Source organism: Silurus meridionalis, chromosome 24 (genome assembly GCF_014805685.1).
Source record: "Silurus meridionalis isolate SWU-2019-XX chromosome 24, ASM1480568v1, whole genome shotgun sequence".
In the NCBI taxonomy this organism is placed as follows: Eukaryota; Metazoa; Chordata; class Actinopteri; order Siluriformes; family Siluridae; genus Silurus; species Silurus meridionalis.
Genome location: NC_060907.1, coordinates 5,740,992 through 5,757,270, shown reverse-complemented (window position 1 = coordinate 5,757,270; position 16,279 = coordinate 5,740,992). Strand labels below are relative to the sequence as shown.

General features: G+C 38.4%; 1 protein-coding gene across 2 annotated transcripts in view; it reads right to left on the bottom strand.

The window, feature by feature from the left end:
• Window positions 1-1,501: 1,501 nt before the first annotated feature.
• meis1a (Meis homeobox 1 a) overlaps window positions 1,502-16,279 on the bottom strand; it is a 36,319-nt gene continuing 21,541 nt past the window's right edge. Inside the window, exons 9-13 of one of the 2 annotated variants that reach the window (XM_046837239.1) lie at window positions 12,183-12,259; window positions 8,554-8,612; window positions 7,950-8,039; window positions 6,773-6,847; window positions 1,502-4,290 (exon numbers count right to left, since the gene is read on the bottom strand). In XM_046837239.1, the coding sequence (XP_046693195.1) occupies window positions 6,804-6,847; window positions 7,950-8,039; window positions 8,554-8,612; window positions 12,183-12,259 (270 nt within the window). In that variant the 3' untranslated portion in view covers window positions 1,502-4,290; window positions 6,773-6,803. The remainder of the gene's footprint in view (window positions 4,291-6,772; window positions 6,848-7,949; window positions 8,040-8,553; window positions 8,613-12,182; window positions 12,260-16,279) is intronic. The other variant, XM_046837240.1, reaches the window with a different exon arrangement.

Here is a 16,279-nt window from a genome sequence, read left to right as displayed (position 1 = left end):
CATTTGTGCGAGGTAGTATCAAAACGTTTCAAGTCTAGTTTTATAACACGCCAACAGATGACAGCACAAGGCTACACACACAGTCACAGGGAGCACCGACCAGCAATTTAAAACAAAAAGCAAATCTGCCACCGAGACACGTTTACTGTGATGCTGCAATGAGTCATTCGAGGTGTTTTGAGTGCAACATGCACTTCAAGAGCAGAAGAACATCAGAGGACATTCTAAAAAAAAAGACCGTATCTGTGGTGCTCAGTCTCGAAAACTTTTTGATACCACCTCGTATTCATTTTGCAGAAATGTGTCTTTTTTTTGGGCTAGTCCATCCTCCAAACCATTTGTAAACCATAGGAATGGACCTGGACTCTGATGCCGGGTACTCAGTATTAAACTGCTATCATTAATCATCATTAGGTTTAAACATGGGAAAGTTATATTTACACCTATGCTTATATGTAGAGAACTGAATAAACTTTCTAAATTGTATTAAACTGAAGTCTGTATTTTGTCACATGGGTAGAATTTCCAAACAGAGTCTCTATGAGTCTGACTCTCCTGATCTAGAACGATGGTTTGACATGTTTTGTTTCCTGGTTAAATGATGCTAATTTGTTCTTCAAATGAGGGCAACTTCCTGGGCAACCTGAGAGCCCCTACATCTACACACACACACACACACACACACACACACACACACACACACACACACACACATACATATATACACACAGTGTCTGAATCCGATCCAGCCCGATATCCAATCCCTGTGCTTCCAAGTAAGTGTGACGGCCCACAGATTTCAACATCTCTGACGTGCATCATTACACAAAGCCATAACCATATACATTCCGATTGGTCTAAAAGGATGGATTGATTCTCTTCAACCGCAGCTCTCAAAATGGTTCTGGACACAAAGTTTATTTTAAAACTCTCGTTTCTGACGTGTTACGTTTCAGTAGAAGCTCAGGTACTCAGGTAGAGTTGGCAACTCTACGTAATCAAAGCCACAACCCTTTTAACGTCAACGGTATACCTTATTGGCAGTGGCGTCTTTCAGGCTTTCTGCAAACATTGCTCAGGAATGGTTTGAGAAACATGTCAAATAGTTCAAGGCCTCCAAATTGAAGCAGATCTTAATCCAGTTGAGTTTCTGGGGGACCAACAAGTACTATCCATTAAGGGTTCAATTCGCAACCTACAGGAATACTTAAAAAATATGCTTATAACCTTTTCCTGCCGGATATCACAGCACGCTTTCGGAGCTTTTGTGGAGTCCAGGTCTGGATGGGTCAAAGCTGTTTTGGTGGCACAAAATACACCTACATGTTGGCTCATCCGAGATCCAACATAACTGCCGTATAGATTATATTATTAAGTGTTTCTCAGTATTCACACGGCGCAATATCCCAGGCACCCTACAGGTGGCACATTCGTTCGGCTACAGTGTGCCTTTACCTTCTCGCTCTAAGCCATCAAAGAAAAACAGAAAACAGCCATCAGCTACTGAGGTAAAAAGTTTTATGAAAACAGCACACACACACACACACTCTCACACACGAACACTCATAGTGCGGAAAATACAGAACACGGTGTACCGATGCAAACCAGAACATTTACAATCATCTTTGTTGCAGGGTTTTGTTTGCGCATCGTTCCTCGTTCAAGAGATAAGCAATGCAGCAGATCCCATAAGAACCGCAAGAAACATCCTTTTTTTTTTTTTTTAAACAAAACGCAGATGCGTCCACGGCATGTTTCGTTAAAAAGTAAACATCGTTGCATTTGGTGTTTGCAGCACTACAAAATTATACATTCAACCTTAGAAATTTGCAAGCTTAGTGCCTATGTCATCTAAAATCAAACCGTACCATCAATACAAGCTTTTTTTTGGTAAATTTTTGTGGGTTTATTTTTTTGCAATGTCTTTCTCAAAGCCTTGCCGTTTCTTTAATGTACTTCCACGTTGATCTCAGTGAAGGAGATCCTTGAAATGTGTGCAGGTTCTCCTGCTGCTGGTGAGAAAATAGTTTTTAACTGCTTAAAGGTCACCGTTAAACCTCAAAATGCATATTTTATTCGGTGTGGTTTCAGGGTGAGTTCGAAGCAGCACAAAATTAACCCCTATACACAACATTGGGACATTTAGCTAAAAAAAAAACAGGCCATATGTTTTTTTTGCTGGACTATTCAAATCGGCTTGGGTCTGTGAGAAAAAGAGATAAAATGCTCGTAAATCTTACACATGGTGTTGTTTAACCTTGTAATGTCGATTGTAACTTTTACCATCAAGCACCAGAACCAGGCTTGAACAACAGCTTGAAACCTTGATATTTTGGATTACAGCATCAACATCTTTACTGAAGATTTAATGTGCCAAAAGTATGCAATGTATCTACAATCATTTCACACAGGGAGCATTCAAACATAACAACACTGGAGAAACTGCCTTCAGGAATCAGTGTATTGTTACCAGATGCCATATTGCTGTTTTAACGGAGATGATTTCGGTTGGTTGTTGTTCCATCAATGCCCAAATGGTCCTGTAACTATGGAAGACGACCTTGTGACTAAGTATTACGACTTCACAATACTATGGAAGCTGATGCTGTAGCTATGGAATACCTGTAGCTAAGCAGCTTATTGGTGTAACTAAGGAAGTTAATGTTGCAACTAAGGAAAACAATCCTGTAGCTAAGCGAGTTGATGCGGTAACTAAGGAACATGATCCTGTAACTTAGCACACTGTCGGTGTAGCTAAGTAAGTTGATGTAACTAAGAAAGACAATCCTGTAACTAAGGAACACGATCTTGTAACTAAGGAACATGATCTTGTAACTAAGTAAGTTGATGCTGTAACTAAGAAACGTGATCTTGTAACTACGGAAAGCTGAAGTTGTAACTAAGGAACATGATCCTGTAACTAAGTAAGTTGATGCAGTAACTAAGGAAAGTTGATGCTGTAACTAAGGAAGCCAATCCTGTAACTAAGGAAGTTGATGCTGTAACTAAGGAACATGATCCTGTAACTAAGTAAGTTGATGCAGTAACTAGGGAAAGTTGATGCTGTAACTAAGGAACATGATCTTGTAACTACGGAAAGCTGATGATGTAACTAAGGAAGACAATCCTGTAACTAAGTAAGTTGATGCTGTAACTAAGGAACACGATCTGGTAACTAAGGAAATTTGATGCTTTAACTATGGAACAGAATCCTGTAACTAAGCAGGTTATTGGTGCAACTAAGAAAGTTAATGTTGTAACTAAGGACCATGATCCTATACCTAAGGAAGTTGATGCTGTAACTAAGGTACATGAACCTGTAACTGAGGAACTTGACGCAATAACTGAGAATTTAATCCTGTAAATTAGGAAGCCACTTCTATAACTAAAGAATTAATAATGTAAATAATAATAATAGTTTAGAAATTTCCTGTAGCTAAATCATTAATGCTGTAACAAGGGAAACTCAACCTGAGACTAAGGACATTGATGCTGTACCCACGGTTGTTAATGCTGTAACTAAGGAAGACAATCCTGTAACTAAGTGAGCTGGTGTTGTAACTAAAAAAAGTTGATTCTGTAACTAAGTAAAACTGATGCATTAACTAAGGAAAAGTTGAAAAGTTGATGCTTTACTTAATGAAGTTGATTCTGTAAACAAGGACATTTGATTGTGTAACTGAGGAAAGTTTATGCTGTAATTAAGAAAGTTGATGCGGTAACTAATGAAACTTGATGTTGTAACTAAGGAAGTTGGTTCTGTAACTAAGAATGTTGATTTTGTAACTAAGGAAAACTGATGTTGTAACTAAGGAAGTTGATGTTGTAACTAAGGAAGTTGATGTTGTAACTAGGGAACTTGATGCTTTAACTGTAAGTTGTCTATGGAGGTCATTTTTGAGCCGTTTTTAACTTCGAAACCCTAGAATATGACTAAAAACACCAAAAAACATTTGAACACCATGATAAAATCATTTTTCTGAGGGTTAACATTTGAGCGTCCGTATCCTTTAAGGCAGTTCAGTCCTTGTCTTCAGGCCTATAGCAGGTACGGCTGGGAGGAGCAGAGAGGTTTTCTTTTTATGTTTTCTTTTTTTTGGACTCTTTATGATTGATGCCCCAGTCCTCGCCAGAATCCAGCTGGGGCGGCCATTTTGAACGAAACGGCTGTAACGGCCTGCTGCAGCAGTCCCTGTGGTGGCAGCGAGGCACTTGCATTCCTTAAGCCACGGAGAGGTAATTTATCAGGCTTCTGGGATTTGTAGCGTTGACGATTCGCCATCTTTGGTGCTGTGAGAAAAAAAGAAAAAAAAAGAAAAGTTAAACCAAAGCAAGCAGTCGGTGTGTTTCAGAGGCAGAAAACAACAGTGTGTAGAGCGTTTTTGGTTTCACTGTCGAACAAACCAGATGATGTTTTCAGAAACTGGGCCGTCTTTCCACTAGTAATAAGAGCCAAACCACGACATTTTCAGCTGTGGGACTTTCCTAATGAGCAGCACGAAAATAAAAATAATTTTAGTTCTGGCTTATAGAACATTTTACTACCTGGTCAACACAGACAACGATTACAAGATGTGAAAAACGTTTTAAACACTTTGTGTTGTTTACTCGGGTTACGTAGTTGCTCCCTGGAAATGTATTGAGCATCAGGGATTATTTATTGAAAGTGATAATATATTGTTTTCTTTTCTTTTACACTTTTTTATTGTTTTGACATGTAACTCGAATTGAGCTTTTCTCGTGCTTCATTGGTTCTGGGTGTCCTACCAGACTCTTGGGAAAATTTCAGGGTCTCAACAGGGTTAAGGGTACCTTCGCTTCCAAAAAATAATAGAAAAAATACTTGGAAGTTGTTGTTATGGGGACACTTGAAGGATTATTGGGTGCTGAAACTGAATTGAATCTGAAAAAGATTTATTTGTTGCTAAATATGGTTCTACTTGGAGCTCTCTTTTAAAAAAAAAAATATATATATATATATATATATATATATATATATATATATATATATATATATATATATATTTCTTCGAAAAGAAAACTACATTTAAATTTTGAGTAATTAATATAACAGTTTGGCTATAATGGTTTTGAACTACAAGTGCCATTAACAGGTTCGCACCGAATTCAATTTAATTCAATTATTCGGTTTATTTGTATGATGCTTTTAACAATGGACATTGTTCCAAATCTTTTATACATTTTAACGACCTAAATTTGCCCTTATAAATTTATTCCTAATGACTGAGCCAGTGGTGACAGTGGCAAGGACAAAAATCTAGATGGTCCTAGATGGTATGAGGAGAAATCCCTGAGAGGAACCAATCTCAAAAGAGAACCTGTCCTCATCTGGGTGACACTGATTCACACTTTTCATGGGAATGGCAGCCCTCAAGTCTCCATCAGTAAACAGTTGATAACCTCAACAATAATTCATCTATAATGAATATTTAATGTTAGCCAGATGGAGATGTGATCCATTTTGAGTCCCATATAATCACAGGGAATTTTTTTCCCTCACCACCATCACCTCTGGCTCACTTATCAACACTGGATATTCTGTCAGGTTCTTCAAGATGCCATTCATTGTTAAAAATTCTCTACAAATAAAACTCATTTGAAGGGGAAATCCACAAGAAACAGCTTTAAATACTTTTATATTGAATCGTCTTGGTGAAGCATTTCCAAATGCTATTTTGCTCGACGATGTACTGTATTTTCTTTGTTCCAGTAAATCACATTTATGAATGAACCTTTAATGGAAAAAACCCATTCATCAGCACTTGTAATAAACACATGCCAGAATGCCATTCAGCTAATAGTGGTGCAGTTGGAATGGACTCTCATTATATCTCTACATAAAATAGGGGATGCAGCGGAGCTTTATTCCTTGAGCCCACCTCTTTTTGCCTCAAACTTGTCTTTCGTGCGAAATTTGTATTGTTTACTTTTATTGTTTAACTTTTTTTTTTTTTTTTGGAAAACACTCAAACACAGAAGAAAGACCATTTTGCGCAGCTCATATTTACCAAGTGTTTGTTTGGAGGGCGCTGTAGCATTGCGTTGCATTTTAGGAGGTTAAATTGTGCACCCCAATAGGTGTACTCTGGATTTCTCATTAATGTACCAGAAATAACCAGAAATTACATTATAGCTGCTCAAGCAACAAGGTTTACTGTGTTCACATTAAATAAAAAACAACAGCTGAGCAAATAGTATGTGAATTTAACAAAAGAGAGGAAAAAAGAAAAAAAAACGAGGAGAGCTTACGGAGGGTAAACACTCTCAGCTCAGTGAATTGCATACAGAAGGGGTGGAGGTCATCTGTACAGGCATTGTGGGGCATTATGGGATATGACAGATGTATTTGTTTGAATACAATGAATCACAAAGAGGGAGAGAAAAGCAGCACTCCCGCTGAGGCACTAACAAGTGCTCTCTCTCTCTCTCCCTCTCTCTCCCTCTCTCTCTCTCTCTCTCTCTCTCTCTCCAGCTTGGCCTTTCTTTCAGTCATCATTTTTCATTCTGACTCAAAAAAGCTTCTTGTACACAACAGTAAGGGGAAGCTGATTAAATAAACTCCTCTGTCCTAAAGACTTTCCTGTAGTGGAAAGCAACGGCATTAGCAATAGAGACTCCTTTTATTCAAGTTAAATAAATGTCTCCTGGAAATTTCTCCACACACACACACACACACACACACACACACACACACACACACACACACACACACACACACACACACACACATATATATAGATATTTGCCTTACCTGACACCTAGGTAGGTGTAAAAGATATTGGTTACATGTAGTGCCACTGACTGTCCATCCCCATCCCTAGTGAACCTGAGAGAGAAGAAAGAAAGAGAGAGAGAGAGAGAGAGAAGAAAGAGAGACAGAGAGAGATAAATAGAAAGTGAGAGAAAGAGATAGGGGTGCAGTAATATAATGAGACAAAGAGAGAACAAAGAGAGAAAGTAAGAGAGAAAGAATGTGAGAGGCAGAAAGAGAAAGCGATAGCATTTAGCAGAAAAAGTGAGTGAGAGACAGACAAATAGAGAAATAGAGAAAGTCATAGAGAGGCAAAAAGAGAAAAACAGAGACAGTGAAAGAGAGACAAAAAGATAAAGAAATACAAAGAGAGAAACAGATACAGCAAAAGAGAGATATCGATAGAGACAGAATAAGAAGTTAAGAAAGAGCGAGAGAGAAAGAATAAGACAGAGATAAACAGAGACCCGAAGCAAAAGAGAGAGAAAGCAAAAGAGAGAAAGAAAATCATTCATCGAGTCTCCCATATTAGTATCATTTAAATACCTGTCGTTTAAATAACTGTTTAAAGCAGCGGTGTGTGATATACAGAGCCCCCTGCTGCCTGTTAGGTGAAGTACAGCTGCAATTAAATACTCCTTCTGTATGTTTGCTCTGTGTGTTGCATTTTGAAAAAAAAGTAACCAACTGTTACTGTTGTAGTAACTGTCCAGCTACTGTTTCAGCTGGAAGCGAAGCAAATAAAATTGCTCTAAAAAAAATTTATTATAAAAAGGAATTGCACAGTAAATCGCAACATTTTCTATATATTGTGGCATATGATTCCTAGAGGGCTGAACCATTAAACATTGCTAAGTGCACCTTAAAATGCTAAATATTAATGCATTGTGCATGTATTTGATCCTGTAGATGATCCTGTAACTAAGGAAGTTATAATTACAGCAGGAGTTTATGTTGTAGCTGAGGACGTTAATGCTGTAGCTAAGGAAGCTGGTCCTGTAAGTTCATCTTGTAACTAGGTTTAACCAGCTTCATTAAAATAAACCCGTATCCAGACTCATGACACTGAAAATTTGTAAAAACATGAAAGTGTATCATTCTTACAGGTCAAGTTTAGAAAAACATTACACACTACCCCTTTTACACACAGTACAATAACATGCATTGAATATGTCACCTGGAGCTCTAGAGGCCATGTGAGCCTGTCCGTCCAACATGTAGCCTCCCATTGGCTGACTCTCAGGAGTGTACGGCCCACCGTGACCTACTGCAACAACATACACTCCGGTCAGAACGCTTTTCAAAAATCAAATACATGCTTCTATAATGTTCAAACGGTGCATTCCCGTCTCCCCGCTGCCCCTCCCACCCAATCCCATTAGCGTACAGTCCGTATGGGGTTTGTGAGCTGTGTCTGGTTAACTGGCATGAGGGCAGCAGTTCAGACTCACAGAAATGTCTTTGAACTTCCCCGGCCCTCCTCCCCGCCTCAGCCTGGAGCCTGCCCGACCCGCGCACCCCCCTCACAGCCCATAAACTTTACTACAGCTCAACAAGACTCAGACAGTCAGGAGGAAAAAAGAGCAAAAGAGAGAGAGAGAGAGAGAAGGATGAAATATATCACTCGGTTCAGCGATTCGTTTTGCGTCACTTCATAAAGACCCTCAGATCCCTGTAATGTCTTCGGGTTTCTACCAGACCCACTTAGTGGAGGTGTGTGAGAGAGCGCAGGCAGGACATGGAGCCTGGGCAGACGTTGGACAGCGTTAGTGTGGACTCACCTGCGCGGTTCGACTGATCGATCATTGGCTGGACTATCCTTCTTCTGGCGTTGATGAACCTGCAGAGATGAATACCAGGTTACAGGTCAAATCTCATCTCGTCACAGAAAGAATAATTGAAGGAAACAAATCTTTATCTACTGCACTAAATGTGTACGCTCTAAATAAATACATGGTTTCTTTAGATTTGATTAAACAACAGGTATACTAATCACAAAGGTGTGTGAGTATGAAGCAATGGACGCACCAAAAGGTCTTCCAAGAACCTTCCAGGTTTTTAAAAAAGGTTCTACCTGAAACCTATTGTGAAAGTAGAGATCCACTGGATTGTAGCCAAAACAGAATTTGGATGCATTGAGAAAAGAACATCACACTTCAAAATCTCACTCATTACTAAAGTCTAAGAGCAGTCTCTGGTTTCCCTCAATTACAAACAAACACATAGAACATGTAGAACTGTTTTCATGAACTCCTGAATCAACCCCTATTTACAAATAAAACATCTGTATAATGAGTTGTTTCACCAGACAGGATTATTTCCAGGCCCTGGTGCACACCGGTGTCCTCACAAACATGCCATTTACGAGCATTTTTCCCTATAATTCCACAATCAGACCAGTCGAACCATCGTAACTCTGGGACCATCTGGATGCATGGATGGATGGATGGATGGATGGATGGATGGATGGATGGATGGATGGATGGATGGATGGATGGATAGATAGATAGATAGATAGATAGATAGATAGATAGATAGATAGATAGATAGATAGATAGATAGATAGATAGAAAGTGAAATTATGGCATGAATATATAAATAATTGCTAAAACTATTACTAATGAAATAAACTGTAAACTAAAATTGTAATTTAAAAATTTTATTAAAATAATTGTATTTATTATTGTAAAAGCAAATCAAGTCAAATCTGTCACACACACACATTTAGAGAGAGTACGGCATGTAGTGAAATGCTTTTTATGAATGTGAAATAATAGTTGTATAAAAAAAGTAAAATTATAAATTGAAATTTTTTATCATCATGGCAAACCTTCCATAAATACAGAAATTGTATTTTTGTTGTCTTTTTTTTGTCTGTAGAACAAATTATTATATATATATATATATATATATATATATATATATATATATATATATATATATATATATATATATATATATATATATAATTGCACATTGTTTGCTTATTGATTTAAATTTAGAGACGTGTCAAATTTTTGGTCTAGTGTTACTCTCTCACACACACACACACACACACACACACACACACACACACACACACACTGCAGATACACTGCGCAGGGCTTAGGATGAAAAGGTGCAGAGAACTCCTTTAATGTCAGGGATGTCAGTGTACAGGCACTGCCTCAGAATGCTTTTAGTATCTATTCCCCTACAGTGCTTGGCCTTTCACCCTTTGACTCTGCGACCCCATGACGTCACACGCTGAGCAGAGGTGCAGCTCTGGTCTTCCTCAGTCTAAAAACCCCCTCGTGACCTATGACCTGAAGGTGCCAGTACCCTGGGTCTGTACATGATTTATGTCCCTACTGTTTGACCTCAGGACACACGGTTCCATTTCCTGTTCTCTTGAAAGAAAAAAAAAAGAAAGAAAAAAGCTGGGGGTCGTATGGCACAAATGGCGAGCGTTGAACTAATGAAGGTTATGCGCCAGAAATGGGAAGAGCTACAAGCCAAAGTCATTTATGGAGGACAAATGATTTAGATAATTTTTTGGATGGTGTCCTTGACTTTAAATGAGATTAAGAGCATTGATGTAAGACAAAGAAACATTATAGTTTATAAAATCCACAATCAAGCATCACTGTTTCTTAAAGTAACTGTTACCTTTTGGAGTCACTACATGCACCTTTTTAAGTTTAAGATACAAAGAGATTTTGTACCCATTTTTCTCCAGAGTCCATATCATTGTTTGATTGTCATTAAAACTGACCCCAGATCAGCACCATTGTCAATAAATCAGCTCGGTTATGACAAACCACCTGTCCAGTGTCCAATCAGAGCCGAGAACAAAACCCCATACGTTTGCAAATCCTGCCCCCCTCTTTCATGGGTAAAAGTTTGACCCTTGGCTGACCCCTCACTCCGCTTCACACCGCAAGGCTGAGTTTTTACGAGCGCCGGGCTCTGCCTCCTCATCATACACACACCCAAATGCCGCACACTTACACGGCAAGCATGTACCATAAATACAAAGCATGCGGTACATATGCTACGGCTATTCGAAGCGCTCTCGCGGAGACACGAATGAAGGTTATTCACTCAGATACGCCACACACACGCAAGCGTTTTTATGTGCGTGATGCATCATGACTGAAGATCAGAATACACAAGATACATTTCAAGGAAAGGTCAAGTACTGAAAAAAAATACAGTGCATTCATTCAGGTCCAGGTCAGGAATGAAATCATGTGCATTGTTAAGGACACTTGGGCTGCTTAACCTCAGAACTTAAAAACACATGGGTCGCACCATCATAAAACGTCCCCCTGGCCTCATCGTAATGTGGGGTTATGCAGCGGTCAGCCTTTGTGTGTGTGTGTGTGTGTGTGTGTGTGTGTGTGTGTGTGTTTAAATAAACCAGTCCAGCTGTTCGCTGTGAAAATTCTGTTTAATTTGACAAGTGCTTGTTTGCACTTCTCGTGCCGCCACCTCACCTGTTCTGAAAACGGACCACACCGTTGCCACCATGCAATGGCGCATTTCGAAAATGTCTGGCAACCGTCTAGACCGTCACCGTCACAAACAAAAACATTGGGTTTTGAACTGAACTCGTGTTCTTGAAGTACTTGGAAACGATCTGGAATTCGCTCGTTGTCACCAAGGGAACACTGATCCGCGATGGAAACGAAAGAATCTGGGATGTTCTGGCAATGTTCAACAAAGCCATCATTTTGAATGACACTGATCACCAAGAGATTGTTTCACTCCAAGAAAATAAATCCAAACGGAGTGTAAAATCTATTTTCAATCTAGAACAATCTGGCAACATTCTAGAATCTCAGTGTCACCAAAGGAACACGGAAAAGAACCTGTGACTTGACCTGACCAACTGAACCATTTGACAACGTCAAATAATTCGCACTATTACAGAGGGAGCTCAGAACTAAAGTGGATAAAATAATCGTGTGCATTTTAATTTCCAATAAAACTTGCATTGTGGATATGGAAAAAATCCAGAATGTCACTGTTGCCTAGAAAATGCAGGACAACAACAACAAAAATCTAGTTGTTGCCAGGGGAACTTGTACAATAGCCAAGAATTCAGAGTTTTTAACTCTAAAATCTAGAATGACTTGGGCACAGTCTAGAACGTCACTGTCACCGTGGGAATGCAAAACTACGACAAAAGAATTTGGTGTGTTCTGTTTGGACGTAAGCAAATAGGTTGAGATATACTCTTGCTGGGCCACTGAAAACATGGACCAGGACATATAGTAGCTAATTGCTGAGGCTAGTTCAATCATCCTAACACACACAGAACCAGTTTAGCATCACTCTACTCTTTCAGCATCTATACACAAATTTAAATAAGCTTTTGCAACCTCGTGGATCGGTGTGTCTCAAGGCTAAAAAAAAAATAACTCACCAGTTGTTGACCTGGAGGATGGTGAGACCTGTGTCCTGAGCCAACTGCTTCTTCTGCTCTTCAGAGGGGTATGGGTGCTAACACAAAAACAGAGAAGACACATGGGTTATCCTGGTTTATGGACACGTTGTTTACATATACAGCAATTATATGATCATTATTCCATGTGACAGCGTTTTAAATTCAGTCCAAGTTCCTGAAGTCCCTGACATTTTAAGAAACTGGATTAAAGTCAGATCATCAGGTGGCTGATCCCTGCATCTCTAGAGTTAATTCGATAAAATCCTGTCATATAGTTTTTTTCTCCATCTGTGAAGACACCATAGACTAATGCTGAGTCATGTGATAAGATTTTAATGGAAGAATAGAAATATACACAAGGAAGCTGGACTGCTAAAAAAGCAACCTAGGGAACACAGTGGTAAAGAAGCATACAGTATACACAGTTTGATACACAAGTCAAATAATCCACCAATAATTGGTGATGAAAATGATTGGCTCTTCTAGGAGCTTTCTACAGAAGTGGAAAGTAAAAAGTTCAATTTTGAACCTGGTAAGTCCAAAAGACAAGATAAAAAAAGGACATGGACGTAAACTGAAGTGAAAACATCATTAGCAGGAAAAGCAGTGGTGGACGAAGTACAAAAACCATGCACTTGAGTTAAAGTAGAGTTACAGCAGGTAAGATATGACTCCAGTAAAAGTAAAAATGCTCCCTTTAAACTTTTATTTCTGGAAAAGTACAAAAATATTTCCCTTCAAATGTACTTAAGTATTCAAAGTACTTTTGTTCATTATGGCTATAATGTTCCTATTAATTATTTTTTATCACAAGAATCAACTCTGTTCATGTGAAAAGACTCTGAAGTTGCTCTTAACACACTGATCTATTAATAGAATGATATAGATGCTCTATACACTGATTGGTGGATTGCTCATAAATAAAAAGGAACGACTGATTTCAAAAAATGTAGTTGAGTAAAAAAGTAAATGATTTGACTTTGAAATGTAGTGAAGTTAAAGTAAAAGTCTCCCCAAATGGAAATACTTGAGTAAAGTACAAATACATGAAAAAGCTACTTAAGTACAGTAACGAAGCAGACTTACTTTGTTACTGTCGACCACTGGTGGAAAATAACTAGTAACTAGTAATTTCTTTTTAGAAATTAGAATCTCATTTAAAAACACATATGTGTCTTTTTGTTCATGCTGATAGTGTAAGCATCGTTGTTGACCTATTGGCACAACATGCCAAAACCTTCTGGTCATTTTTATTAGCGAATTCTTCGATTTTCAGATTTACGACCTTTTGGACATTCGAACAGTTTTTTTTTTTCTACACCCACAAAATATCAAAAAGGAATTCAGAAATTTGTTTTGCCTTATAAACAGAGAACACACATTACAGCGAAAACAAACAAAAATCCATTTCTTTTTAATTTTGTACTAGAGACTAAATAAGGTCACTTTGAGTGTGTTATTTACAAGATAGAAAGCAGATTATTCACTAAAAAGACTTTTACAGTTGAAACGATTCCTCAAGTAACTTGAGTTTTGCAAATACAAAAATGCAACAGGGCAAATGATTTGCCTCGATGCTTCGTTTAGCACTGTGTTTCCCCACGGACCATTATTACTGATGCACCACACACTAAACTTTGGAGCGCTCTGGACAGATAAACACTATAAAACCCGTTTCCACACATCAAAAAAAGGTTTGGCTAATTCCAACTTTTTTTCTTGCATTTGCAACTCTTTTTAGACAGTCGGGCAGCATCACCCCCTCTGTAGTGCCAGAAAGCTTTCCACATGGAAAATGAAGTGGGCTACAATCATTAGAATCTCAGGGTATCAAACTAAACTCTCCATAGAACAGATAAATAATGACAATATCTGGGCTTTGCAATAACTGTGCAATAACACTCATTTAAACCATGCAATATTCCCTAAGTGCAATATGATTAAAAGCTTTATTGGTATCTTTTTCTTTGTGTTTATATACTGTGATGTAAATACTTGTATTGTGTCTCTACTTTTTATATGTTTGCACATTTCTTTTCTTTGCTGCTGTAACACAGAAATTTCCCCACTGTGGGACGAATAAAATCTTATTTTATCTTATCTTATGAAGCAGAGGAGGCCTCGTTCATACACCACAACATGGTTACTGGTGGATGCACCAGAAATGTTGGATGTTTTTACAAGAAATGCCTTTATTTGTGAGAAATAAATGCAGAATAAAAAAATAAATGCAGAATTTTGAGAAATGAAGGCAGAATTGTGAGAAAAAAAGTTGCCATTAAGCAATAATGTTATTTTTATGTAGCTGAAACAGGCTTCCATACAACACAGAAGAAGCTGCAGAATTAAAAATGGAGGAACGAAAAGAAAACAACGAGGAGCGAGAAAAAGATTCAGGCCACGACAGAAAGTTTTAAAAGTTTGGTGTAATATCAAACTGAAACAAAGAAAACAATGTACAGTGTGCTTACAATTTTAAAGGAAATTTGAAATAGATTTTTTCTACTTTTAATTATTTATTTTTGGTAGTTTATATATTGTGCTTTCATAAAGAAAAAGTACTTCATATATGATTACTTGATTAATCGATGGAATAATTCAGTCGACTAGTAAAATAATCGATAGCTGCAGCAATAATTTCAAGTGCCCTTAATGTCTTCGGGCCATTAGTATGAACTTAGTATGGTCGTTAATTATTGTGTGTATTTGCTAATTCTATGCTAAGAATCAAAGAAATGTATTGTTGGAGAGGTTACATGAAAGCTAAGCTAACAGAATATGAAGGCTAGCTGTGATAATCAGCCTTGCTAATTTATTTTAGCTGAGGTACTGCTGAGGTAGAGTTGGTGATGCTAGACGCTAGGCAGGCTAGCTAAGATTAAGGTATTCTGCTGTAGTAATATGTCAAATTATATGCAAAGAAACACAAATTGCATTTTTTGTGCCATTAGAACAATATTGAAGCTTAGGCCATGTTTGCAATATGTTTTTGTTTGAAAATGCAAATCTTTCTCTCCGTTTTGGACTTCGGTCCACACTGAGACGGCGTTTTTTGTCAACGAAAAATGTTTTGAAAACGCTCTCCAAAGTGGATGCATCTGTAGTCATTGACTCACCGTTTCAAAGAACCAGAAAGTATTTAAGCACCAGGCAGAAATGACGCAGGTCAAACCGTGTTACGTTTTGCTCATTCCCAGTACAGGAATGTAAACGTTTTCAAATGTTTCAGCGTGAATGAGCAACTTTTGGGAAACGATTAAAAACGACAGTGTGGACGGAAACGCCGTTTTCAAATTTATCCGTATTAGTGTAAAACGTAGCCAAAGGATTTGTGTGAGTTAGGAATTTATCTTTTTAGAAATGTATACTTTCTCAAATTGTTATACAAAAAAGCCAACAAGCTACATATCTTTTAGCATTCGAGGGGCTGTAACACTCCTTAACGCCAGTTAACGATCACAACCCGGCGTATAAACAGTTCAACAAAAGACGTAAAAACAACAGGACAACAGGATCCTAAAAAAGCCGAACAACAAAGTAATTGCGTATAACAATCACGCCAATCGAGGGCGGCGCTCCCCCTGAACCCCCTTGTCGTAATCCCTGGAGCAAATTTGTGGAAATGAAGAAAAACTCTGTGTGTGATTACACAGTGACCCTGGATCAGACACTAAATCTCTTCAGGAGCTGAAAATACAGAGAGGCCGGTGTTAAATCTGACCCCGGGTCAGTGGCGTTAACAACTCAGCCACGGTGTGGCGTTTGGGTGCTGAACACCTGTTCCTGTTGCTCGCCTAGCAAATGGTGGGTGAGCTTTAGTGAGCTTTAGTGGTTTACAGCTGAACGAGCCTGGTTTGCTCCCAGGGCGTAGAGGAAGTATGTGTGTATGTGTGTGTGTGGAGGCGATTATCCTGTTTTCTAGGGTAGTAAAACTGTTAGTGCCCTAATTATCAGTAATTCTGGGGGAATTAAAGTGAAAACACCTTTAAAACACACCATGTGTGCACCCAGGCATACAGAAACGCTGTTATTATAATGAAAAAAAAAAAAACCTGCAAAAGAAACAGTCATGAAGT